This window comes from Phoca vitulina, unplaced genomic scaffold (genome assembly GCF_004348235.1).
Source record: "Phoca vitulina isolate PV1807 unplaced genomic scaffold, GSC_HSeal_1.0 scaffold22, whole genome shotgun sequence".
NCBI lineage: Eukaryota > Metazoa > Chordata > Mammalia > Carnivora > Phocidae > Phoca > Phoca vitulina.
Genome location: NW_022589725.1, coordinates 42,168,843 through 42,196,365, shown reverse-complemented (window position 1 = coordinate 42,196,365; position 27,523 = coordinate 42,168,843). Strand labels below are relative to the sequence as shown.

Sequence of the window (27,523 nt, the reverse complement as noted above, 5' to 3'; positions counted from 1 at the left end):
AGAGAATCAGGAGAAATGAGTTCCCTCATTAAATTAGCAGTGTAGCTCTGGTAGGTCCCTTCATTTTGGAGGCTGGGCCTTCTCGTCTGCAAAATGAGGTTACTTGACTAGATGTTGTTGAATGTTCCTTTCAGATCTAATATGCCAAGGTTCTATGAATCATGCTTCTAAAACGACCTTCTGAAAAATAAAGCAGCAGAATGAAGCTAAATATTTTTTAAAAATTATGTTTACAAGGTAACCTTTACAAAGTAGCATTTAAAAATAAATCATCTCACAACTCAAATGCCTGATAGTGTTGCCCTCACACTGGCCAGCAAATATTTATTGTATGTCTGCCGCATGCCAAGCACATATACACGGCGTTTCCTCTCCTCGCCCGTGAAAGAACACTTAGCGCTTCTTCCAGGTGAACTTTCTGCGGGCTCCCTCTTGGCCTGGCTTCTTCCGTTCTCTGACGCGTGGATCAGCAGTCAGCAGTCCAGCTGCAGTGTAGAAAGAGAAGCCTTTATGAAGCATGGGAGATGCACGCTGGCCTACAGGAAAGCAACCAGACCTGTAATAATTTACCAGCCTGGTGTAAGTCTCACGATAGCAGTTTGCTCTCACTCTTTTAGGACAGTTCCCCCATTTCGGAGACAAACACCGGCTGCATTGTTTGAGTCTGTTCTTCTCTTCCTATGAGGGCTGTGGTTCCTTGTAGGTTTTTAAGCCTGTTCAACCTAAGATAAGTCTGCTCATGCGTGGGTGGTCACTATTCACTGTGACGGCACTGACACTGCCTGCTTATTATTACAGGTGTGAAAGTTCCAACAGAGACGCGAGGCAGACAAGAAACACTATATGGCTGAGTAAGAGGAAGTCTACGGACACTGTAGATTTGAGAACATGAATATACAAACATACAGGTACAGTATGACTTATCAAACCTATCTGAGAAAAGAAACTTCTGGAAGTTTTCACTCCCTAATCATCAAGAGCGGGTAATTTCTAGGCAACTGATGAGCTACTCTCAGCATATGCCCCGAATAACGCGCCCCTGTGGTGGCTGGAACCACAGATTTCGAGAATACCAGTGATGAGAAAGCTCTTACAATGCTTTTATAAATACGTAAACAGACCATAGTTTTTCCTTGTCTTTTTTACTCTTCCAACACTAGCACTGCTTTGCCTGTAGACAAGGTGGGGGTATCTTATTAGGAGTATCTGAATGGGCGTAAAGCAAAGGCAAACTTCAATCGCTCATTGTATACCCATTACGTTTTTGCATTTACTTGTCTTTAAAAGGGCATGGAACAAATATTTTGGACAAAATGCAGATAAAACTTGTCTAAATTCTAGTTTGGATTATAAGTAATAATGCTTTATTACTTTTCAATATGCCCACTAAGTCAAACTGGCAGAATTATGAAGTAAGGTCCTATAAGTTATTGGAATGACTAGACATGAATTGTACAAAATGGTAAATTTTTTATAAGCAAATGGATTTTTAAGAGACTTAAAGAATCAACTAGCCTAAGCCGTAAGTGGCGCTTCTCTGCAGCGCAGTATCGGACCGCAGCGGCTCACGCAGGAGGGCACAGGGCAGGCCATCTTACTTGCCCAGAGAGGAGCTGCGGGGCCAAGAGGCGCTAAGTGACGCGCCCGGGCCACACAGCTGGTCAGTAGTGCCCCCAGTGCTTTCCTCCCTTCGTAAACAGTTCGAAGACGGTCTTCAGCTAGAACCGCCCTGATTTATCGTAAGCGCTTAAAGCAGTGCCCTCATGAACAAACTCACGGCCTCTTCTTTCTCACACTGCAGACTCTCATATTCATGACGAGGTGAGAGTCACCCAGCGAATAAGACAACATAAAATTCAAAGTCACATCACAGTGGAAAAATGGAAATCTCCAATTAATGTCGGAAAGATACAGTATAGACTTCCTCATCACATCGAACAGTTACAAGTTTCTAGGATAAGACAAACACAGTCACTGATTCATCTGTTAAACACAACGGGGCAGCGCTTGTTAAGCTGGTTAAGCGGTTAGGCCCTCAAGGCCAGAAGAAGCCTTCCCTGATGCTGGGAGGGCCTCCTTTTCTTTTTCTAGCTCAAATTCACTTCACAGAAATCAGAAGTGAAGAGCACTGGTATGGTTCTGGAGCATACAAAGAGAAGCCAGCAAACTGCAATGCTGCGTATTTAACAGAGTATTTTCTGATTTCCGGGGACTGGTGCAGGAACCAGGGAACACCACAGATCGGGCGGAGACACCCCCCCCGCCCCGCCACTCTCAACGCGGCTCGTACCTTGTCTCATCCACTCGACCTCTTCCTTGGTGACAAAACTGCACAAGGCTCTTGCCACCGCCAGGCGTATGGCTCCAGCCTGGGACGAGCGCCCACCCCCCGAGACTGTGCAGGTCACATCGTGTTCTCCAAGCCGGTCAAGGAAGCAGAAGGGGAACATCAACTGTTCTCTAGAACACATCACAGGGAAAGGTAGCTCACTATCGAGATGCTTGTTACAAACTGCTCACACGGTCCACATTCACAGAAAGCGAATCAGGCACACCGGCACGCATACTTCAGTCAACCTGTAAGAGGAACAACTCCTGGTGTCTCTGATGTCGAGAACGCTCTGCGGACAGCCACGTTTCTTCTTCTTCCTGGATAGAGCAATACACACCCTCTCACAGTTGAGCCCTTTTCTCTCATGAGAACCTTGCGAAGCTTGAAAATAACCTTGTAAAGAAGTCTCAAAGTTGGGAAATTCCACTCATCAGCAGAATCTCCTGGGATTCAGTGATCGATTATCCAATGCCACTTAGATTCACTAAACAAAATGCACCGTAACACATCTGTGTAATGTAGGATGCTCATCCTGACATGGTTTTGACAGCTACTAGAACCACAGTCAACTCCGACCCCACCCCCCACCTCCGAAACACCTACTCCTATGACCAGTTCTTGAAGTGGCAGGTGCCACGTGACACTGTGCACGACACCAGCTGGGCCCACTTCCCTTGGCAGTCTGTGCCCGCGCGGGCCCCAAAGGCACCCCAGCACTGGAGAATGGAACACGGACAGAACACCGCCCGGACCTTCTCTTGCTCAACCCAGCAAGTGACTGTTGAACACCATTTATGTACCAGGTCCAATCACCACTGCCTGTCAGTTACGCTGATCTTGCTATTTTGCCCCAATATCTCTACTGAATATTTAGAAAAGCCGATTCATTTTGCATTGACTTGCTTTATCTGACAGTGTAGCTTTCTAGACCTCAAATAAAACTTATACCACAGTGATGCTGAAAGACAGATATGGACAGTTACATTCGAGTGTTACTCTTCAAGCTACACGGGCAAAATAATTGCATGCAGACAGATGGACAGAACCTTCTCTCTGAACAGGACTTTCCAAGAACACAGTTAATTAGAATCTGCAATAGTGCTGCTTCAACAGGGATGTTGTTTGAACAGGGATGAAACAACAACAAACACGGGCCTGAAACAACATAAATCCATATTGCTTTTTTGAATAAAGCAACCAAATCAAAAATAGGAATGTTATAAAAATAATACTGTTCTAAGTAATAGCCATATTATCATAATAACTAAAGAAAATTTAGAGACTGATAATGTAATTCCACCGTTCCACTTTTCCAGCAGGGCAAGATAGGCCAAGACGGAATCTATGGGATTGACATGCAGACATGCGTGGGGGGTGGGGGGGACTCTGTGTTGCCTGACACAGGTAAGTGGTTAGTGACGTAAGTGACATTACTGAGCAGCTCTGGTCACCCACTTGTTTGGGAGCTTAAACACTTACCTGTGTTAATTCCTAAAATTCTAAGATTCCCTAACAAATGCTTATATAAAGAAATAGAGACAAATTCAGAAAAAACACATTCTCTAATCTACTCCGGACACACTAGAGGGACTGAACCAGGGGTCAAGGTAAGACAGACCACCAAGAAGGGTCTGGACATTTGGGAAGTGGGTGCACACTAAGGAAGAAAACTTAACTGATACGTAAGTGTGATCCAAAGGGTAACAACTGAAGATGATTATATATAGCTATCGATTTTAACTAATCTGGACTGCAAACAAATACGTGCAAAAACAGTCTTCATCTGCTCTCAGGCATCTCAGACAGAATCCTGAGTTAAAAGAATCAAATTTATTTTGTTCTTTATTATCTAATCAAAGTCATTTTGAAAAAAATATAAAACAATCTCCTTTTCCATCTTCTCTGAACGAACTCCTTATGGCACCAATTCAAAAGCATATAACTTAGCATATGTACAAATGCATGCTCTTTTTTATTTTTAATTGCTTAGAATGCTAACCTTATCTCCCCTATTACACGGCTAGTGCTGTGTGAGGAACGTATTTCTTTTGCACAGATGATCAGTTAAGAGTTACTTTAGTGGTTGCCTGACAGAGCAAAGGACTTTCCAAATCAGAAGGGTTATTGATCTTTGTATTCCACAGTACTAGGCACTTAGTAATAAATGTCTGTTGTGTAAGTGAACGGATGAATGAACAAACATTTTCTGATAACACTGGGAAGGCAACACAGTCAACGTTCATTCCCAATGATCTATTTGTGCAAACAGCCTGAAGAAGGGACCCTGGAAAGAGAGCTAGCCATCCAGCTGACTTGTAGGCGAGCATCTGAGAGATCAAGTCCAATTCTCCTACAAACTAGCAAAGTGACCTTTAAGTATCTGGGCTAAGGTCACACAGCTAGAAAACAGAACTCGAAGCGAGATCACCTGATTCTCAGTTTAGCTGCCTTCCTGCTGGTCAGTGGTCACCTTGCTGCTGAATCTGTAAGCTCCTGGCTGCTCCTGCACGTGGGAAGGCCAGCCTAGCACAATCCCTACAACCACTTTAAGATGACGAGACGGTCGGGTGCCCATTTCTGCCAAGATTCTCTACTTAGGCTTCCCAATCAGAGAGGAAGTCTCTTGATGATAGAAATCATATTTAAATAGCTCTGATATCTTCACAACACCCAGAACAAGACGGTGCACACAGACCGTCCTTAGTAAATGCCTGCTGAATTCAAACTGGAGAGTAAGTTCTAAGGATACCTATTGATTTATGAGTTCAAGCCATAACTGAGATTTATGGTTAAAGCATCAGGAGTTACATCTGAAAGTAAACTAACAGGTTATTACTGGTCAAATGCCATTCCTCCAAGCAGTTTCCAGTGCTGACGTTCTGGGTCTCTCTCTGGCTTTTCTTAAAGGAAAGAAGAGCTTCCGCTACCCATTTCCCTGTGAGAAGGATGGCAGAATTAGCCTACTCCATTTGAATGGAGTTAGAGTGGGTTACTCCTCGATACAGACACACATACCAATAAAATAAACATACATTTCCTGAAGTCATTATTCGGTCCAGAAACTTGCACGACATTAACAGGGTCCTCTCTTCCTTACATAAGCACTGGGATCAGCGGAGCTTTTGCCTCTTTTCACCTTAAATAGCGCACTACACATTCAGGAAACAGGGCCTAATCATGCAGAACTTGTGTTACTTGTGGATAATGACAGTAACTACTAGAAAAATAATAACCGCCTCCAAAAGAGTAAGCCTTTGGATAATGACTCACAGAGATCGAAGATGAGCATATTTAGAGAACGTGAATTGTAAAACTTATTTATGATTAATATCTATTTCTCCATGGGATACAAAGTTCAAAAAAATAAAACTGCCATATTTGGCACTGGGAACTAAAGCAAAGCCTGATGAGCTCTTGTTTTAACACATCAATGTCAGGTTTAGATTTGCTTGCTCAGTATGTAATCAGTTTCCTCTGAGTAGCAAAAAAAATCCAGAGCGATAAAGCAGACTTTTTCTAATATTTATGCTGGTAAGGGCCAAGGTTGGTTTCTGTTGTTTTGTGCACGTCCGCCCCCCAACTAGGGAAACAGAAGGTGGGAATCTACTTTTCTTTCATTTTGGCATAGTCTGCATTTCAGAAAGGAAGATACATCTAAAATACTCAACTTCCAGTAGGATCTGATAGAGGAGGAAGATTCAATTAATGAGGAATTCTAGAGATGCTTTTTCAAAATCTGGAAAATCACATTTAAAAAACAGTGACAGCTTCCCTCTAGCTAGTTTGATTTAATTACATTGGTAAAGAGAAACAATCATTCAGACATATATAATCAGAAAATCATAAGGCTTTTTAATATAAAGACAAAACGCAAACGCAAAATGAGAAACAAACCTGTCTTGTGTCACTGGGAAGTAAAGCAGATAATCGATTCCATTTACTTTTATTTTTCCACTTCCATGCTCATAAACAACTGCTTCTGCTTTTGCACTCTTTCTTTTACCTTTGTAAATACAGAATTTCTATTAGTAAAAATCTTCGAGGTGAATGGGGTAGGTAAAACGACGTTATGTTTTTTCCCCAGAAGGACAATATACTAGTACACTATACGTAGTAAAGTTCTATGAGTATTATAAGTCAAACAAAAATAAAACAGGCAAACTACACCATAATCAATGCAATAGAGCTTATTATGGGGTAATTTTGTTCCTCAACTCCATTTTAGGAACACCACAATGATTTAAAATTAGTTTCAGTGAGCAATGAAGTAATTCGTATTTATTTATGTTACTTTAGAAAAACAACCACTTTACAGTGTTCTTCTTTGGTAATCAGTAAGTATATCTAATCATATAACTTTTAAAAATATATGAACAGTATAATAAAATATAATTGGTAAAAAAGAAAAGAATCCTCAGGAAAGATTCCATTTCTTTGAAAGCATTAGTTGAAATGCCAAGGAAGAATGCTCAACTGTGAAGAGTTGCAGGTTTATCATTTAATAGGTCAGGCCTTAAAAGCTGCATCATAACGAAAGTCTGCATGGCTCCAAGGAAGATGTGAGGTTGAGGACCTCAAGTTTTCACGTTTCACAGTTTCAGTATCCAACAAGCAGATTCCCTGAGCATTTTCATTTTAGATGGGAAACCTTTATCACAAACATTTTTTGTCTCTGCCAGTTGAAAATGTGAAAAAGATTTAACATAAGTCTAAAAATAAAAAGCGTCAACAAGATGGGGTAGGTACGCATCCACATTTTTTCTTGGGACACGAGAAGGTTCAGATTTTTGAAACTTCAACAGAGTCTTAAAAATCAGAAAATTCAATGTTTCGGCAGCAAAAAACAAATGGACCAACTGAATACCAGGGAGTGATAGCAAATAAAAATAATTGTTGTTTCTCAGTTTTCACAAAATTTATTTTCTCTCCACGGAATGTCATTACCTTCGCTGGTGCTGAAGGCCATTCCTTGCTCATCATACTGCACAGGTTCAATCAGCTGTTTTTTTGATTGAATAGTTACACTCCTACGGAATCTCTGCACAAATTCTTCTTCGGCACCACCGTACAGTGTCAATAACCTTTCTAGCAGCCGAATGAACTGTGCATACTACAGACAATAAAATAAAAATTCATTAGAAGATGCAAGTGTAATTGCATTTGCTAAATTTTTGCTATTTTTGTATACCTGATCTTTCCAATGTTGCTTTTCTTGATGAATTTTGACAGGATGACACTCCTGCACCTTCATGCTGCTTTTAAAACAGCATGCAGACACAACACTTCCCCTGTGTATCCCTCAGTGCCCAATCTTTTCTTTTGAGAAACAAAAGAGACTTACCAAGCAAAGAAAAATCAGCTTCTCTGTATTTTAATTACATGAAATTGAGATTTAAATTCATTTTCAAAAAATATTTAGATGATCTTCAAGTGTAATTTCTACTCTTTTATTAACTGGATCAAGAGGAGGTTTAAAAATAATTTCCAGTTATGTATAGTAAAATGGGAAGAGTTTGATTTTGAGAAAATGTACCTCTTAAATTATATTTCATAATACATTTGGCAAATATATCTTTAGCTGTTCAAGCTGTGTTACTTTAATGTTTATGATTTCCTTTAAAACCGAACAATCAAGCTATTTAAAAATTCAAGAGATACTTGACTTAAAGGGCAACCTCTTGAAATAAATTATCCCTGCTACTCTGTGCGTTTTTTTTAATAGTTCTCGAACATGTGATTAGAAAGTAAACAACTTGGTATTAACCCCTTAAAATTAGACGCCAGAGTAATCATTCTAAAGTGTTTATGCAGAAGGAGACAACTAATACTCGAGATCCTTAATGTGGAGTGTGAGACCCAATTTTTGATAACCTTATTTGTGTTTTTGTCAACCCTAAAAATCATACTCCTCTTTGTTGCCTCTGACTTTATCGTGAACATCTGCCACTAATGATTTGAAATGTGGAGAAATCTCAACAGTAAGTTTTAAGAGACTGCTTCAATTACTGCTTCCTGTGCTGTCACAATAAAAGAGAGGGGGATTTTCTAGGTGAGGGTGACAGACTTGGCCACCTGCGGTACCTGGACTGACACAGCTCTGTTCTTCCCCTCCATTTCTGGGCCTGTGCCCTCTGCTCTCAGCTGTTCTCTCAATTCCATCACATGCTGACTATGAACGTACAGAGGGGTAGCTACGAGTCTGGCATGGCCTTTCTGATGAGCTAGGGGTAAGGTTTAAGAAGTCCCTGCCTCCCCCATCTTGATACCAGCCAGCAACTTCAGGATCTCTTCTGCTATCCAGTACCCCAAAAGTACAGCAGACTATCACCCACACATCTACTGTCTATGTATAGGAGATACATACATCATTATGTGTATGCATGGAAAATGCATATATTTGGTCTTCCCAGTTGCACACCTCTAAAAAAAAGCCCTTGGGATGTTTTCAAAATGGAAAAACAAACAAAAAAAACCCCAAAAAACAAACTTGTATTATAAAAAAATCAAAGCAGCCAGAAAACATAGGAAACAATGAAATGATACATTCAATGAAGAAGCAAAGAGATTTTTTTCAGTTAGATCCAAATGCAGCAATAGCGACTTGGCAGTTAGGATATTAGAAATTAACTCCAGATCTACCACTCACCAAATGCCTGACACCTTGTTAAGCAAGTTGCAACGTTTCCAAATCATTAATTTCTCCAATATGTTAAATGAAAAAAAGCGCAATTTAAGTACATGACTTAAAATCAACACGGGTGGCAAGGTACTAACAGTGTTAGCCAGTGTGCCGTGGAAGAAAAAGTCCTTCCTGGAACAATCTGTGAAACGTACACTCAAATCTTCTAGAAATAATCTAAATTTAGAATATCAGCATATTTAAAACATCAAATTTCCTCAGATAATATTGGCGTATATTAGAGCCTTTAGCAAAAGAGCACTCCAATGAAAACCTAAAGCAGGGGGCACAGACTTTATAGGGTATAAGACTCACCTGGGGAGTTAAAAGAAAAGAATTCCTGGGTGACACCCCTGGAAATTCTGAGCGAGGTCTGAATTCTTAGGAAACTGCATTTTCTAACCAGTTTTCTGGCTGCATTTTAAGTGATTCTGACATAGGTGGTTTCTCAGATTCCAAGATGAAAAATACCACCCTTCTAGATACTGCACACAGTAGGCCAGGGAGCAGCAAATTGCACGAGGGCGACCATGCGCTCCTTTCTTTTTCTACTTCACCTGTGAGAACTCCTTACATTAGCTTGTAAAATTAGCTATCAGCTTTACTGAAGGAGATGAAAACTGACCTCTGCTGTGCTTCCCTAGAACTGCCGGCGGAGGACACCGAGGGCACTTGTGGATAGGAGGGTCTGGCCAGGAGGCATGTCACCTTCCTGACCGCAATAAGGCCCTTTGGCAGAAACCAATATACATATGTTTTAGAAAGGAAAACTGTCTTAGGAACACCTGCCTCTGAGGAACATTACCGTGACGATCCTAAATACAGCAATTGTCTGCATTCTTACGGCACAAGTCCCCTTAAATTTAAAAGATTAATCACTCACATCTTGATCTGACAGTTTTTCCACTAACATTTCTTCTAGTTCCTCCTTAATCAGCCATCTGCTGCCAATCAGGTTTCTGTTAAAATATCACATATATTCTCTTTTAAATTAACCATGCAATTAGAGTTCTATCACAAAAGATCCCACATGCAGTAGCGATTCTTGATTGGGAAACAAATTTTTGTATTCTAGAGCATTAAAATTTCACCTAAGTAAACTACTTTTGAGAAGTGTTATTTCATTCCCTCATTCTACTTTAGGAAAGACATCCAGTCTAGCAAATGTTTTGTTGGAGGACTTAAACACGCTCTTGTGGAACTCATGTGATACACCAAGCTACCAGGTTTCCTAAAAATTAACACTGTGCTGGTTTTTCATTATTTACTTCAAAGGAGAAGCAATGGACACAAAGGTGGCCTGCCAGAGGACTAAAGTAGTAATCAAGTCCAAATAAAGAGCTAGCGGTGGTATGCACGACTTCAGCAAGGGATTCTCAAAGACTCATGTCTTCTGCATAAGAAGTAGTGAAGCACCGGGCTGACAGATCTAACCTATCACTGTTTGCCCAATGGAAGTCCAAATCTTAACATTTACATGCCTGAATTGTTTTTGGTATTTCAGTAAATATACAGCTATATAAAAAAAATTCTGAGGATCTCCTCTTCAAAAGTAAGTGCCATTTAATACATAAATCTGGAATGAAGATAAAAATAACAGCTGTAATATCTACTTCCTCCCAAACAAAAAATCAGCCTGTTATTTTGACCCCTAACTTTAATGATCAATGCTGAAATCGGGAACACACTTCTAGGCTTTAAGTATGCCTAAACACCACCAATGACAAGTGGCATGTTTTTCATTCAAATTTTGCATGTATTTTAATGCGAGAGAAGAACTTACTTGGTTTTAGTTTTTTCTGAAAATAAACCTTTGGCTTGCAACTGGTTCTGATGCTTTTCTGCTTCTAGTAGCTTTCCATATGCTTCCTGTGGCAAATAAAATATACACGCTAAAATAAGAGCTACAGTACATTATGACTTCTACTCATATTTTCCCTGTGAGCATCCCTCATTTCAGAAGGGACCTCCTCACAGAATCTAGCTGCACAGCAAATAACACTGAAAACACTTTTTAATTATACTATTTCTCCCTCAAACTAAAGGATGGTAGTATAATTTCAATGAGAATTTACTATCATACATAATAGCATACATTAACTGATTTTTAAATAACTCTGTAAGAAATTTACTCTATAAAAAAATTCTAGTGAGGTTGGAAAACACAAAAGAAAGCTACAAACTATTTTCCTTTAAGTTCCACAAACAAACAAAAATAAAGAAATCATAATTTATATAGCAATATGCACTTTAAATTTAGGGAATTAACCAGCAAAGTTATGATATTTACAGCTGAACTACTTATCTAATATTCAATATTTACATAATATTTAAGTCCTCACCATGTTAGTCTATGTCTTAAAAAGTTTTCTATTATATTTGTTTCATTATTTGATTTGTTTCCATTAATTTACTTTCCAACAAAGTCTGTAAATGTATGTCACTTGTTAAATTGTAATGTAAACTGGGGGGAAAACTGCCATTTTGTTAGAACTTGTAAAAAGCAATAATCTGGCAATGAATAGTATCAATAAAATACATTTTCCAGGAAATGAGTTTACAAAAGTAGAATCATGCAAGTTGTCTCCCAGTTTTTTGACTGAACAAATTTTCATTGAGGACTCACATCCAATATGTGTGTATTCACTTATAATTTAACATAATCTACCATACTGATACCTAATGAGTAGACATTTTCAAAGGATGAGCCAGAGATGATATAAATGACATTTTTTTCTTGCTGATCATGACACCTTCCAATATCATCAGCTACTTACTGTCAGATAATGAAGACACAACTTGTCACTGTAGACATGTTCATCCATCTCTCAAATAGTCTTAATAATTTCAAATTTTGGAAGGGCAACTTCTTGTTGGCTCTGATTAAACTGCCAGAGGTTGCTGACGAGTTTGTTCTAAGAAAAGGGGAAGTGTCCCTTTGCATGGGTCTCTGTCTGTACCAGCGTGCGTACATTAACAGTGTACATGAGGATCTCAAACAAAGTGAAACCATCACCAGGTCGGTAACTGTAAAGGTAAGTTTCCAGGGCAGCAGCGGCAGCATAAGCGTAGAACTGGTTAGAACTGTGATTTCTCAGGCCCTAACCCAGACTTTCAGATGAGCAACCTCTGGGGTGGGGCCCACTGATCTGTTTTAATGATGACCCTAAGTTACATACACTGACGTTTGGATCTAAACACTAGAAGTATCAAGAATCTAGTTCAACATAATACAGCAAAGGGACAAATTCAGTTAATTCTATTCTAGTGTCCATATTAAGTATAACAATCTCTACAACTATACCCAAAGCACAAATCCACCACCTGCAGCAGCAGTACTACAACCGTCTACCCCCAAAAAAAGCAAAAATGAATGTGAGCCATCCACGTGTAGTATGTATACCTGCTATTCAACTTAAAATTCTACAATTTATCTCCCAAGAATTGGTAAGCCTCATTTGACTGGTTCTGTAATTTATCTCCCAAGAATGGTAAAGTCTCATTTGACTTTTAACTCATTTTAAAAGGCTAAGATACTGGATTGTGACCCCACCTGGATACCATATCAGAACAATTTCTGTGTACCTGTTTCTAGAAAGCAATTCTCAAATGCTCTGAATAGATAAAATAAAGGAAGAAACAAGAACCCAGAAGACGAATCCCACCCCACTTGTACAAAGTAGACAGACACAGCACACACGGCCTCTCTCTGTGCACCGGGCCCCCTGCTGTCAGCAGGCTGGCCCCAGCCACACTGCTACACCTCGGGGCTCTGGTGAAGGAATGGCATCAGTCTCTCTGGTCTGCTCCAGAGTCTGGACGTTCTGAGGGTACGGAAGTCAGAGATGTTGTATCTTTCAAATCCAGCTAAAAAAATGCGAATCCAAGAGAACACCAGCAACAGTAATAAGATGCCTTCTCCTGTTTGTAAGGCTGTTAGTTTCTGGAATAACTATGGCAACTAGAAATAATAATAATAATAGCTATTATTATTATTATTAACCTGCCTCATAGTCAAATTTCAAGTCAATGTGTGGACTGCTAAAGTCATCATCATTTTCCAGTGACTCTGGACCGACTTTTAAGTCCATACTCTTCTTCACATATTTTTCACTGTCATCATTACCTTCCATGGTTATATTTAGCTCCATAATCATTTGGAAGTAGTACAAGTGAAATAATGAGAAAAAAATGTGGACTATGAGAAAACCACCCATGAATGGTACATGTCAAATTTCAAACATGGTAAATTTTATTCATTTACGGCAGACGCTTACACTTTGATGGTTGTGATCCATCGAATTACATAATTCTCATTAAGCCACCCCATACATTTCTTTAAATAGGAAAACATGCATCAAGTATTTAGCGCAATGCCTGACCTGTAGTAAAGGTCAAGAAATGACAGCGGGGGGAGGTATGGCACTCAAGAGTCTAACAATTGAAACAATTTTACTGGTGTACCATTTCTATTTATTCTTTCTCTTCTATATAATAAAGCCACTCTAGAGATCCTATCTTGGTTACTTAGAGACAACAGCTCTCTGGAAAGTAGATTCTACAGCTTCAGCTCCCTGAAGAGATGTGCACGAACCTGCATCAAAAATCCCTGAGGGTATGAAATATGCCAGGAACTGTCAGCATCACAGATTATCACTGGTAGCGTCTGATATATTGTTAAGTTTCCACTTAATTTTTAAAGGACACTAGAGATTTAGTGTGACCCCACCTACACTAAGTTTATATACTGTATTTAATAGTATAATTTTCAAATACGACAGGAATAACCCAGATGTGAAATGCTGAATCATTAATCACAACTATGATTAATATTTCATAAAATCAAAGCAAGCCTATCCACCCCTCGTGTCATCAGATTTCCATAATGTATGAGTCAAATTTAGAAGGTGCCTAATTTGAAAATACCAGATGCTCAGGTTGCAGAAAAGGGATGCGTTTAAACTAAACCCTTCCAAGAGCATGAGCAATATGATTTTTTAGTATTCTTCTAAAATCTGTTTTGGCTATATTAATCATGTAGAAATTCCAATTTTAGGAAGGGTAAACAAAATTTCTTGTGGGGGTAGTATTGGAAAAGTCAACTGTATTTTGATACCCAAAACATACACTAATAAACTAATAGTAACTGTCATCTTAGATGCTAGTTAAATAACAGAATAGTAATGGACTTAAAATATGTGTTTGTCAAAAAGAAAAAAGTCACAGAAAATCAGATTTCCTAAGTAGCAATCTCCCCAATTTTTTGGCTACTGGCATATACAATGAAATAAAATGAAATAAACATAATACAGAATTCATTTATCATAGTTACTGCTATTTATCTAATGTTTTAAGTGACATACTGCTATCACACACCCTTGCTATCACTTTGTGAAGACAATATGCTGCCTTAAAAGAGCACGCAGAGATATGTCAGCACCACTCCGTAGCTTTTTAAAAATCAGTACTTTGCACAGTTTTAAAGGAGTTATTTCATAATACCTCATTGTGAGAAGGGTCACTGTTTTAACTCCATTTTTAAAGATAAGGACACTAAATCAAAAGTTTTAAATATTCACCACAAGGTTACAAAGACGATGCAAACTACGTAAGAATTCTGTGGCACTAAGTCCCCAGGACTTCTGCTCATTGGACTCTGGGATCTTCACATAGTGAAGTCACTTCGAGGGCTGTTGTTCTCAGGCTTTATGAACACAGAAGGTTAAGTCATTTAAAATAAATCAGAGACTTTCTAAATAAGCCAGCCTTTTTTCAAAAGGCAAATGAATCCCGTTTACGCATAAGTTATCAGGATTAGAATTACTTGGTTTTCTTTCAAATTTTAACTTTTTTTCCACTTCAGCAGAATAGTTTAAGTAATATATAATGATCTACTTATTCCTTAATTTCAAACTTTTTTGGGTACGGATTTCATCTGTGGCCATGTAATTCCTTCAATTCATGGAAATACTCTGAAAATATTCCATTGTTTACTGTAAAACGAGTCCTAAAATATAAATGAGGTTTATAGATTTAAGAGGCTCAATTCCCAGTGCAGTAAAAACTGCATCTAAAAAGAGATGCACAACCATATCATAGAAATTGGGGTGAGGGAGATTATGTAAAATGTCAGCAAATGCCTAAGGTGTTTGATAAATGATTTTTTCCTAAGCACTGGTCTCATGGAACGTTAAAAGGGGCTCTGGGCAGAAAGGGTTCCGTGACCCGATGTTTGAGCAGTAGTGGGTTACTGTAACAGGCTTCTTCACTGCTGGACTTTATCATGCTATCACGCGGCTCCTGGCGGAGTTTCCCAGGACTCAATGTGCGGCACTGCCAAACTCACTTCGTGGCAGAACCTTTCTCATGCAGAATATTTTATAACCTGTGTTTCTTACCAAGCACTTCGGGAAAGGCTGCAGTAGACATGCCCAGACTTAATGAATCATATTTTACAAAGGGTTCCCACTTCAGAGTCAAATAATCACCTCCCGTAATGAATTTTAAATAATTTTTAATTCGCTTATAGTGAGTGAATGTAAAATTTTTCAAGAACGTGTATATATTAACAAATAAGCCTGAATTAACATTTTTCCCATAATTAAAGGCCCTGCCCAAACTCAACCATGGCTGTCCAGGTTGTAAATGTCTCGCTCATGGGCATAGCCTTCTTCCATCACCAGCGTGGCCGGTCTGGACAGGTACCCCCCCCACCCCCCCCCCCCCCCCATCAGGCTGGCAGGCCCCAGAGCACACAGACCACCCTTCTGGCCTGTCTCCTGACTGTGCACACTGGGTTTTCTCCCTCATCTAGAGCAAGGCTATTCACAGCTCAGTTGTACCATGGCATAGGATTTTCTTTTCTGCCCACACACATATATCCTCTTTAAAAATTCTTCCCTTTCCTTCATACTTAGGCTCAGTTGTTTCAGAAACTTCTCTTTTTCTCCCTCTGTTTGTTCCTTCTGCTCCTGAAACCCTAAACTGAAACTCTAAATCATGTCTGAAAAGTATACAAGTTCTCCTCGTCACATGGCTATTATGGAAAAGGAAAGCCATCCATTTTGGGTGAGAAAAGACAGATGAGCCAGTGCCATCAAGCGTGGAGCTCCCTTTTCAGTACTCAACGATCCTTTGAGAAACTCCTTAAGTCTCTTATTTCTTCTTAAACTACTTTTTATTGTTTAAGGCACTACTTGTTTATACTGTCCTATACTTTTTACATTACATATGCACACCATATTCACTACAGTGTAAAATCAGTGGGTTTTTATTGACTTTCCCAGGAACCTGAAGACATATATCGTATCCGTAGGAAAAAGGGAGTTCCAAGGAAGGTGGTAACAACCTTTGGAAGGTAACACATTTACAAAGTCTGAGACCACCACGGATCAGCATATTTCCTCCACTTTACGCTTTCCTATCATGCTTCACTTCTGGGCAGGAACAATAAATTGCTTCTTTCTTCTCGTCCTCATCTTCCCTCAAAAACTTCCCTGCCTCTCCACAAGGAGAGGACTGATGATAGACTGGATGGACTGATGATAGGCCAACTGGAAACAGTGTTCACTAAAACACTGTATGTAAGCCACATCGGGACTCTCTTGTATTAGTTGCTGTGAGGTAATATATAAGTCTATTACACAAACAGTGACCAAATACTAAAAAGAGGAATTGGCATTATTACAGAAGATAAAAAGGTTAATTGATGTCAGAAAGGTCTCCTGGGCAGAACTGCACACATGCTCTAGATCTGTGGGTTTTTTTGTTTGTTTGTTTGTCAAAAAGCTTGGCCCATGACTGCCACGCCTGACACAATTACAGTTGGCTAATGATAAAAACCTAGTTTGGCTTATGGTCTTTTTACGCCGTCACATGGTAAGAAACTGCATCAAAGAAATGGCAAGAACAAAGATACATTTCCAAGTGTTTAGGGCCTGCCACAGTCTTTGGGGGCTGACTCCTTGCTGCAGTGGGATCACTCTCCTACAGAACGAATAGCATCTGACACCCCCCCCACACACCCCCAACCTGCTGCCAAGAGAAGGCAGACCGCCCCCCCTCCCCTGGCCAAGAGAAGGCAGAACAAAGGAGCAAGCAAACAACATGAAGCAGTTTTATCTTTTTTCTTTTTACCCAATGCCTGACTTCCCTACAAAACCACTTCTGTAAGCTGACCAGTGGATATTTAGTCACATACTATTTCAAAGTAAGAGAGAGCCTCTAGGAGGAAGCTCCTCTGCATGATCTAGGAAATGAGGCTGGTAGGACTACAGTTGTTAATTAATAACACCGGCCATAGAGGGCGCTGATTGGCATATATTTAGGAAAGCATTTGTCCTTTTCTCCACGCATAAATTTTAAGATTCCATAAAAAGAAGTTTTGCAAATACAAGGTTTTATTAATTATCTGAATTAAAATGCTCAAGTTAACCCAAAAGAGCTGTAATTCCTACGTGTAAACTGTTCCGATGAGCAATACAACAAATGCGACGCCCCACACTTCTTGGGGAGTCAGAACACCCAACAAGATAAACTGCCCTAAATTACTGGAGTTTCACTAAAACAGAAAAGCCCAAAGAACTCTGCTCTACGTAACAGAAACTATATTACTCAAAAAGAAAAAAACAAACCTTTATTAATCAGACGTAATTTGACATTTTCAGTCAGAGTAACGGTAGCATTTTATCCACTGAGAAACCGACCGGTTTCTTGAGCAGTACCTTTCTAAAACACAGAAACCAACCGAAATCGAAGTTAGGCCCCTTCTACAATATGTAATTTCTTCATTCTGATGGAATGCAACAAAACATCTTGCCCTTGGGTTGCTCAGTTTCAGCCCAAACAAATGCAAATGGCATGTCAGCTGACAGCTGTTTGGTAAGGCTCCCCTACACGACCTGCATGCTTTACTTTTTTCCGTGAAACTCGGGATGAAAGGCAGAAGGCAGGAAGAGAATTAATGTAGCATACAGTCTAAAGGCAATGCTACAACCGTGATTAAGTAGAAAAGTTAAAAGGCACAGATTTTCCACAGCTTCGCTGCGTGCAACCCATCCGTGTAACAAGTTGACAGGCCTAGCGCGTCAGCTCCATCATCCCCTCCGACAGCTAAAACGCAGCACTGCATCCCTTTTCAGAGAAAATTTGCGTCTGCACCATGAAGCGTTGTACATTATTTCTTAGCACTGCAGGGGGCTCAAGTCCATATGGAACCTTCACAAATATTACCACAGATCAAACCAGCGGCGTTGGGAGGCAGATTTGACATACCTATTTAAATGAACAGCAGGGGTCCTCGGGCAGCCTCGGGCTGCGGGGGCAGCTCGGCGGAGCGCCAGCCGCAGCTCCATTAGTCAGCAAAGACACACTCTACATTTATCATTCATTTCATTTCTGCCAGGGCAAGAAGCTCATTTGCCCAAGGTCAACAAAAAGCGAAAAGAAGGTTTTCTTTTTTTTCCCCCAGAAATAAATGTACCTGACAAGTGGGGATTTTGTCCTTTGGGTCTGTGGAGCACAAATAAACACCAGAGAGTTCTAAAAGAGCCGAGTGAATGTGTGCCTGGGATTCAAGCAACCTGAAAGCTGACTGAGGATGGGGAAGCCCAGTGAGTGTTTTTGCAACTTTTAAAAATCATATTGTGAAGAAAATAAAACTTGACATCGTGTTCTTAAGGTAACACGGGTCCTGTTGTCAAAAATCGGGTATTAGCATCTAGCCATTTTATTCATAGCACCCTAGGGAACCCCCAAATTTGCACGCTACCAAACACAGCTCTGAAACAACAACAGAAAGCTGTTCCCAGTACACTCAAACACAGATGCAAGTCACAGTGTAATAAAACCATTTCTTAGGTCTTTTGGAGGCACAAATTCTAGACTCCTAATGCTGCACTTGCCTCTGAAAGGCAAAAACCGTGTATGAATAAACAGAAAGTACAGACGACATTTTGACTCTCTCCGTGGTCAATGCCTTACAGCCCCTGACAGCAGCACATACTCGTCCCCTTTCCTGCTTCGCACCTTACCTTCTATACGTGCATTATTACTCAGTGGAGCACTTACCTCCTAAAACAATCTCAATTTGCAAGAACCAGCATTTTAAGGCCAAACCATCCTGATACAAATTCTATGATGTTTATTTACCTTTAGCAAAAATGAATTAATAATATATACAGTCTTTCGACATACTGCCTTACCTCTAGAGGTCTTAGTTTTGCACAATAGGAAACATACTAGGTAAATCCTGAAGCCGAACAAAATATCTGGTACAGTCACTTAGCTTACAGTTCATATTATTAATCATTGATGTAATATACTTACATGCATTAATGAATAATACGACTGTTTGCCAGTATAAAAGAGAAAATGAAATGGACGGCCATCTTCTCCCCACTGGATTGCTAATAAAAAGCCAGATGAAAACAAATAAACAAAAATAAAAATTTATGCCAAGAGAGACCAAATAGCTATGTTTAACTGAAGTTAGGAGACATGTCTACAATTCTGATTAACTTTTAAAATGACAGAACAGCATTAATATTTAGAATTTTAATATTTAGTTCAGCATGTTTAATGTGCATGCAAACTATTTAGGATATTTAATATTCCACACTCATTAACATAAAACAATGTTTGTATCTGATAATATTCCTGTATATTTCATCATGAGAATTCTAGAACTTGTTTTAAATAAACACACATAAAATAGCAAAAATCATCTTGTTGGAACAAAAAAATCTAGGTTTAGCTATAAATACAACACGCTCCCATATTCTTAAAAAGGGAAACTGATAAAGTAATGACGTCATACATTCAGGAAATTAGGAAAAGGCATAATAAAACAACAAAGAAAAAAAAAACTAAATGGATTTTTCCATGCCACATTATTTGTTCCAACTCTGTGGTGACATACCTCCGAGAGTTTAAACGTCTAAAACAGAAGGGGCCCCCACAAGGTGTTATGTGTAATTCCTTTTGAAATACAGATGGTCATTCACATCTAATAAACACCAAACAAACTGAGGAATGAAGTCACTGTAGTAAATGAACCAAACCTGAGTCCACATCCTTTGCCCTTATTTCTACTGAGTTGTTTCTTGGTTAACCATTTGTGGGAACTTCAATATGTTAAAGGTATACTCCTCTGTCAATTACAGAAGTTGAAAACTCTTTTCTCCCAATCTGTCACTTTTTTTTAAAAAGATTATTTTTTAGAGAAAGCATCTTTCTTTTTTTTTTTTAAGGATGAGGTGCTTTATCTTTTTTTTTTTTCCCCATGGGGAGGGTGTGTGAGACAAACACAGACAGCCTTAATGTGTTGATATCCTGTGTCACCCACCTTTTAATTTGGTTTACAGTTGTCTTTCATAGTCAAGAAGTTTAAAATATATGTATACTGTAGAATCTGTCACTTTCCTCTATGGCATGGTTTATCGGCTGTTTCTCACTATCATCCCTACTAAAGAGCCTTGTTAGACATCTTTTTCCTAATTGCCTTACTCCCCATGAAACTTCAATACCACCAATATATTGTGGATCTGTTGATGTACACGGTGGCCCTTTGGAGGGCTGTAAACATTCTAACAGCTCCCCGGGGACAACATCACTCCTATGGAGAGAGCATGCTTTAAGACTTTAGGCTTTCTAAAAACTATTTTCCTCTATTTTCTTCTGGAAAAAAAAATTTTTTTCATGTTCAGAAATTTCATCTATCTGAAATCTATGTTCATCAGGCAGAAATCCAAGTTATTACCTTGTCCAGCAAAGAGAAACTTTATCCCATCAGTTTTTTGATACTATACTCTTCTGTTGAGTAAATCTTTTTTTAAAGATTAATTTGAGAGAGAGAGAGTGTGTGTGTGAGAGAGCACTCGAGCGAGCATGAGCAGAGGTAGGGGCAAAAGGAGAAGGACAGAGAATCTCAAGCAGACTCCACGCCCAGCACAGAGCCCAAAGTGGGGCTCGATCTCATGACCCCGAGATCACGAACTGAGCCAAAACCAAGAGTCCGACGCTTAACCACCCAGGCGCTCCACTACGCTCTTGTGTTGAAATACCACCTGTACAATAAATAGAATACTTCTGCTTCTGAGGATAACTGACATTACACATAGGCCACTTTAAGTGAATACATTTAAAACAAAGACCAAAATTTCATAATAAATTATGAAGAAAAGTCTTGATAGGGATTTTAGCTTAAAAAAGAAAACCAGATTCTTATATGCCAATGGTTGTGGATGAATTAAATACTTCTCCAACATCATTTTCACACACTTCATGAAATCCTGCATATTTTCCAATATTTATAACTTCACTATGCAATCCATTTGCACTGTATCGTTAAAGCAGTCAGTTAGAAAGCGCCTAAGAAAGACAAATATCATGGTTGCAGATAAGACTCTACTGTAAAAGTTGGGAGGGGTTTCTGAGTTGGGTCTCATTTCATGTGTGAGAGTGTGAGCATATATATAGAGGTGTGTGTGTATATACTTGATTTCATAATACTTCATTCAATCTAAGATGTCACAGATTTTAAGATGTCCCATCATGTATCTTATACAAAGAAGGAAGGAAAAAGTGCTGATCATCATGGTTTACATTAATTGTAAAATGAATCCTGTTGTCAAACTGTTAAAACTGAAAACTGTTTTAGAATTCACAAAATGTGGTATAAACAAACATGCTAATGCTGAATAATCTCGTCCATAGGTTGGTCTGTCAGAATACTGCACCACTAACACCATTTGATTAAAATAAGCTTTTGCTGGATTTTGATAGCTGGTAGGGTAAGGTTGCTACATTATCCTTACTTCTTTTTAAAAATTTTTCTCTGCTTCTTGCACATTTACTCTTTCAAATAAAGTTTATAAATATCTCCCAAAAGTCCTACCAGGACTTTGATTCAAATTATATATGTTTGTTCATAATTTTTAAGGAAATAACTTTGCAATATCTTTCTTTACAGGAACATGAAATCTTTTTCTAGCTATCCAGGCTTTCACCTATGAGCTTTAAGTTTCATAATTTTCTACATAAAAACTCTTGCATATTTTTGTAAGTTTTATCTGTATTTTAGTTTTTGTTGTTCTTGACACTGCCCCCTCATTTAACTATGTTTTCTATAAAATTAACTTTATGCAATATACCCTTCTTTCACTATTTTTTCAACAAACTTTTTCTTTAGAGCAGTTCACAGCAAAGTTGAGAGGAAGACAGCGATTTCCCATATACCATCTTTGCCCCCACATATGCAGAGCCACCTCCATTATAAACATCCCCTAACAGTGTGGTACCTTTGTTACAAGTGATGAGCCGACTCGCTCTGGCGCATCATTATCACCCTAAGTCCATAGTTAACATTAGGGTTCACTCTTGTACACTCGGTGGGTTTGGGTCCACCACTATAATACTATACAGAATAATTTCAGTGCCCTAAGGATCCTCTGTGCTCCACCTACTCCCCTATAAACATCTGTCTGCAGGTTTCTGTGTGGCCTTAAGTGTTCAACCCCTCTGGATAAATACCAAGGAACACAAATGCTGGATCATATGGGAAGAGTTATGTTTAGTTTTGTAAGAAACCGCCAAACTCTTTAAAAGTGGCTGTACCATTTGTGTATTCCCAAGAGCTCCTGTTGCTCATCGTCCTTGGCACAATTTGGTGGTGTCAGTGTTCTGGATTTGGGCCATTCTGACAGGTATGTAGTGATACCTCACTGTTGCTTTAATCGGCATTTCCCTGATGTGAAGCATCTTGTCATGTTTGCCATGTATATATCTTCTGTGGTATCTATTAAGAACTTTGGCCAATTTTTAAATTGGGTCATTGGTTTTCTTACTGTTGAGTTTAAGAATTCCTTGTGTATTGTGGCTAACAGTCCTTTATCAATATGTCTTTTCCAAATATTTTCTACAATCTGTGACTTGTCTTTTCATTCTCTTGACAGTGTCTTTCTCACAGCAGAAAATTTGAATTTTAATGAAATCCAGCTTCTCCTTTGGTGTTGTATATAAAAAGCCATGGCCAAACCCAAGGTCTTCTGGGTTATTAACTACTGATTCAATTTCTTTAAATGATATAGGCCTATTCAAATTGTTTACTTCTGGTGTAAGTTTTGGCAGATTGTATCTAACCTACAAGGAAATGGTCCATTTCATGTAGGTTATTGTATCTGTAGGCACAGAGTTGTTCACAGTATTCCTTGATTATCCTTTTAATGTCCCTGGGATCTGTAGCGGTATCCTTTCTTTCATTTCTGGTACTAGTAATCTGTGTCCACACTCCTTTCTTTCAGTTAGCCTGAATAGAGGCTCATCGATTTTATTGATAAAACTGACATATAAAATCTATTATCAAAGAACCAGTTTTTGTTGATTTTCTCCACTGATTTCCTGTTTTCAACTTCACTGACTTCTGCTATAATTTTTATCATTTTCTCTTCTACTTACTTTGGATTTAATTTGCTCTTCTTTATCTAGTTTCCTAAGATGGAAGCTTAGATAAGTGATTTTAGATCTTCTTTTCTACTATACGCATTCACAATGCTATAAATTTCCCTCTGAACACTTCTTTTTATTCTTTTTATAAAGATTAAATATTAGAATTCCCTTACCAGAGGCAAGGCTGAAGTTGACTGTTCTAGACTCTTTCAGTACATTTACCTATGTCTACCTACTGAAATACAGAGGCCTGTCTGCATGTTTTTTAAAAACACAAATGGTATTAAGCTGTATTTACACTACATACTTCCTATAGACAATTTGTCTTCCCCTGCCCCCAAAATTCATGTCGGAACCTAATCCTCAATGTGCTGGTATTTTGGTGTGGGGTCTTTGGGAGGTGATCAGGTCATATGGGCAAAGCCCTCATAAATAGGATGAGTGCCCTCACAGAAGGAACCCCAGAGATCTTGGGTCCCTTCGCCATGTGAGGACACAGGGAAAGACAGTGGTCTATGAACCAGGAAGCAGGCTCTCACCTGCTGTCTTGATTTTGGACTTCCCAGCCTCCAGAACTAGGAGAAATAAATTTCTTTGGTTTGTAAGCTACCAAGAGTATGGTAACCTGAATGGACTAGGACAACACTACACCATTTTCACTTCCTTTTCTCACCCAACAGTGTGTCTCATTTGTACCGATACAACTGGAACTACCTTTTTCTCTCTTTTTGGGGGGGATTGAGAGACAGAGGGTGAGGGAGAGAGAGAGAGAGCGGAAGTATGTGTGAATGAGGGGGGAGTAGTAGGGCAGAGGGAGAGGGAGAGAGAGGATCTTAAGCAGGCTCCAGTGTCAGTGCGGAGCCCGACACAAGGCTCGATCTCACAACCCTGAGATCATGACCTGACCCAAAAATCAAGAGCTGGCCGCTTAACCGAGACTGAGCCACTCAGGCACCCCTGAAACTACCTCTCTCTTGATTATCAGCGTTATTACTCCACAGTAGGATTCTGTGACAGTTTAGTTAGCTACCCTAATTGGTAAATGTTTAGATGGTTTCTAATTTTTTGCTGACACATAATATTTACAATTTCTAATCTGGTAAGTGTAATGATCTATCATTGTTTTATAAAACATTGTTTCTGATCTGATAATTTCCTGTGTTTACTGGTTACTTGTATTTTCATTTATGAATTGCCTATTTTGTCAGATGCTTAACTGACTGAGCCATCCAGGTACCCCTGTTCCTTGCTTTTTAAATTTATACTGTCTTCTTTCCAAAGAGAAGTTTTGAATTTTAAAATAGATAATTTATTGATCTTTGTCCTTTTCATTTTATGACTTAAGGACATAATATTATCCATTATTTGATAGTTGTATGTTTATCCTTCAACTAGTCACTTTAATTCTATTCTAGAATATAAATTTCTTAATTCCAAAATCATAAATAAACTTTTAAGTCTTGACCCAATTCTGTCATGTTCTGGATACACTCTATTCTTTTTAAATTCCATTGAGTAGATTAAGAAATAGGACACTTCTGGGGCACCTGGGTGGCGCAGCTGGTTGGGTGCCCAGCTCTTGGTTTCAGCTCAGGCCGTGGTCTTGGAGTTGTGGGATCAAGCCCTGTGTTGGGCTTCACGCTCAGCGCAGAGTCTGCTTGATATGTTCTGTCCCTCTCTTTGCCCCTCCTGCTTGTGCTCGCTCTCTAAAGTAAATAGGTAAATCTTAAAAAAAAAAAAAAAAAAAGGACACTTCTGTCCACAGAAATGCAGACGCCTACTTCCATCTATTTTTTAAAGACTGCTACAAAAATAAAACAGAAAATGAGAATCCAAATGTTCAGCTAAAGAAAATTCATCCTTACCAAAACCAATGACAAAACAGAAGGAAAGTGAAATGCAACACTCCAAACTGAATTAAATATTTTCAAACAAGCATTTGGGTTTACTAGAGAACACTCTGAATCAAATCTTCAAAATATGAGCTCATAATGGACAACTAAAAGAAATGAAACAACTTGATTAAACTCAGGGAAAAAACAGGAAAAAAACTAAAATCATTAGAAATGTAGACTGACTTATAAACTACCCAAAGAAGAAGTAGATTAAAAACATTATAAAGGACACTGGAGAAAAAGTAGAAAAACAGTCAAGAAAATGAAGATGAGATCAAAAAAAAAAAGGAAGATGAGTCAGAGACAGACTGCGGTTGAAGTGGAAAACAACCAAAGAAGGAATAACATTTATATAATTGGAGTCCCAAGAGGCAAAACAGAAAGTGGAACAGAACTAGTATTTATAACTATTAAAAAAAAACCTTTCTGGGTGTAAAGGACTTGAATCTATGATACTGAAAGAACTCATCGGCAGCACAGTAAGCTAACTTTTTTTTTTTTAAAGACTTTATTTATTTGACAGAGAGATACACAGCGAGAGAGGGAACACAAGCAGGGGGAGTGGGAGAGGGAGAAGCAGGCTTCCTGCCGAGCAGGGAGCCTGATGTGGGGCTCGATCCCAGGACCCTGGGATCCCAACCTGAGCCAAAGGCAGACGCTTAATGACTGAGGCACCCAGGCGCCCCAGTAAGCTAACTCTTAATAATCAACTCAACATCGTACTTGCACAAAGCTACTAAACAAAGATAAAGAATCCTTAGGACCACCAGGGAAAAAGATTAAATGACTTATAAGGAAAGAATAACTAGACTGATCTAAGACTTCTTAAAAACAACAAAGCAAGACAACTATAGCAAGCACTTTCAGGAAACTCAAAAAAAGAAAGTGTGAACCAAAGATTTCTCCCTCCAGCCTAGCTGTCCTTCAAGTATCAAGGCTATAGGAAAATAATTTTAAACACGTAAGTGCTCAAGAAATTTTGTAATCTATGAGACCCCTTTGAAGAATCTTTTAGCAAATGAACTCCATTCAACCAAGGATGACAAGGGAAACTTTAGCAAAAGGAGTTTCATAATTTAATTATAGAAGTAAAATTAGAACAAAGATGAGTAAGAAGTGTATACAAAGAAATGATGAAAAAACAATACACACGGGATACATATTTTTCTATATGTAGATATGTATTTGTAGATATGTATTTTTAAAGCTGGAATTCAATGTTTTTAAAACAGTTCCTGTCCACCAAAATACATACAGGCAGAGAAAAATCACAATTTATTTGTTACCAATGTGATTATCATGTTACTTAAATCATCATTACACTCCATTCCATACTGACTTGTGTGGATTTGGCCACCAAGTTGTCAACTGGCAGGATGCTCATATCATTCTGCACAATTAGCATTTTGCCCTTTACCTATACTGTGGCATGTTTTTATGACAGTATCACTTAAGGGGCACCTGGGTGGCTCAGTTGGTTAAGCATCTGACTCTTGATTTCGGCTCAGGTCATGATCTCAGATAGAGCCCCAGGTCAGGCTCTGTGCTCAGCATGGAGTGGGCTTGAGATTCTTTCCCCTCCTCCCTCTCCTTCCCGCTCTGCTCCTCTGCCCCACTCCCTGCTCGCGTTCTCTCTCTCTTGCGTGCTCTAAAATAAAAATCTTAAAAAAAAAAAAAAGTATCGTTTTAAAAAAATTAGAACTCATAATTTGAATATTTTTAATATTCAGATATCCAAATAATAATATTCTATTGTAAGTCTAATATAGTTTTTAGTTTGTGGTTTGTATTTTCTGGATGGGCAATCCTAACATCTGTGAATAATAACTGACTTATTCCTAACCTCTCTACCTTTTTTAATCCCACTGGTTAAGCCTTTCAAAACAATACTGAATACCAGAGGCAAGTGTGGGCATACTTATCTTATTCCTGAACGTAAGGTAAAGTAATCCAGTGGTATGTTTTTTAATTTAATGTGTTTCTGTTTCTCCTGATAGTTTTTCTCAAACTAATAAAGTTTCTTTTTACTTCTAGATTAAGAGTTTCATCAAAAAATAAATGCTGAATTTTGTTTAATGACCTTTTTTTATCTATGAAAAGATTTATTCCCTGACTCAAATAACACACTAATAAATTCCTAATATTAAACCATCCTTATATTCCTGGGGGTAA

General features: G+C 38.8%; 1 protein-coding gene across 1 annotated transcript in view; it reads right to left on the bottom strand.

Moving 5' to 3' along the window:
• Positions 1-290: 290 nt before the first annotated feature.
• The window catches only part of MRPS9 (mitochondrial ribosomal protein S9), a 61,135-nt gene continuing 33,902 nt past the window's right edge, over positions 291-27,523 (bottom strand). Inside the window, exons 5-11 of the mRNA XM_032419386.1 lie at positions 19,338-19,417; positions 10,795-10,880; positions 9,895-9,970; positions 7,277-7,442; positions 6,227-6,335; positions 2,291-2,460; positions 291-485 (exon numbers count right to left, since the gene is read on the bottom strand). Of these exons, the coding sequence (XP_032275277.1) occupies positions 394-485; positions 2,291-2,460; positions 6,227-6,335; positions 7,277-7,442; positions 9,895-9,970; positions 10,795-10,880; positions 19,338-19,417 (779 nt within the window). The 3' untranslated portion in view covers positions 291-393. The remainder of the gene's footprint in view (positions 486-2,290; positions 2,461-6,226; positions 6,336-7,276; positions 7,443-9,894; positions 9,971-10,794; positions 10,881-19,337; positions 19,418-27,523) is intronic.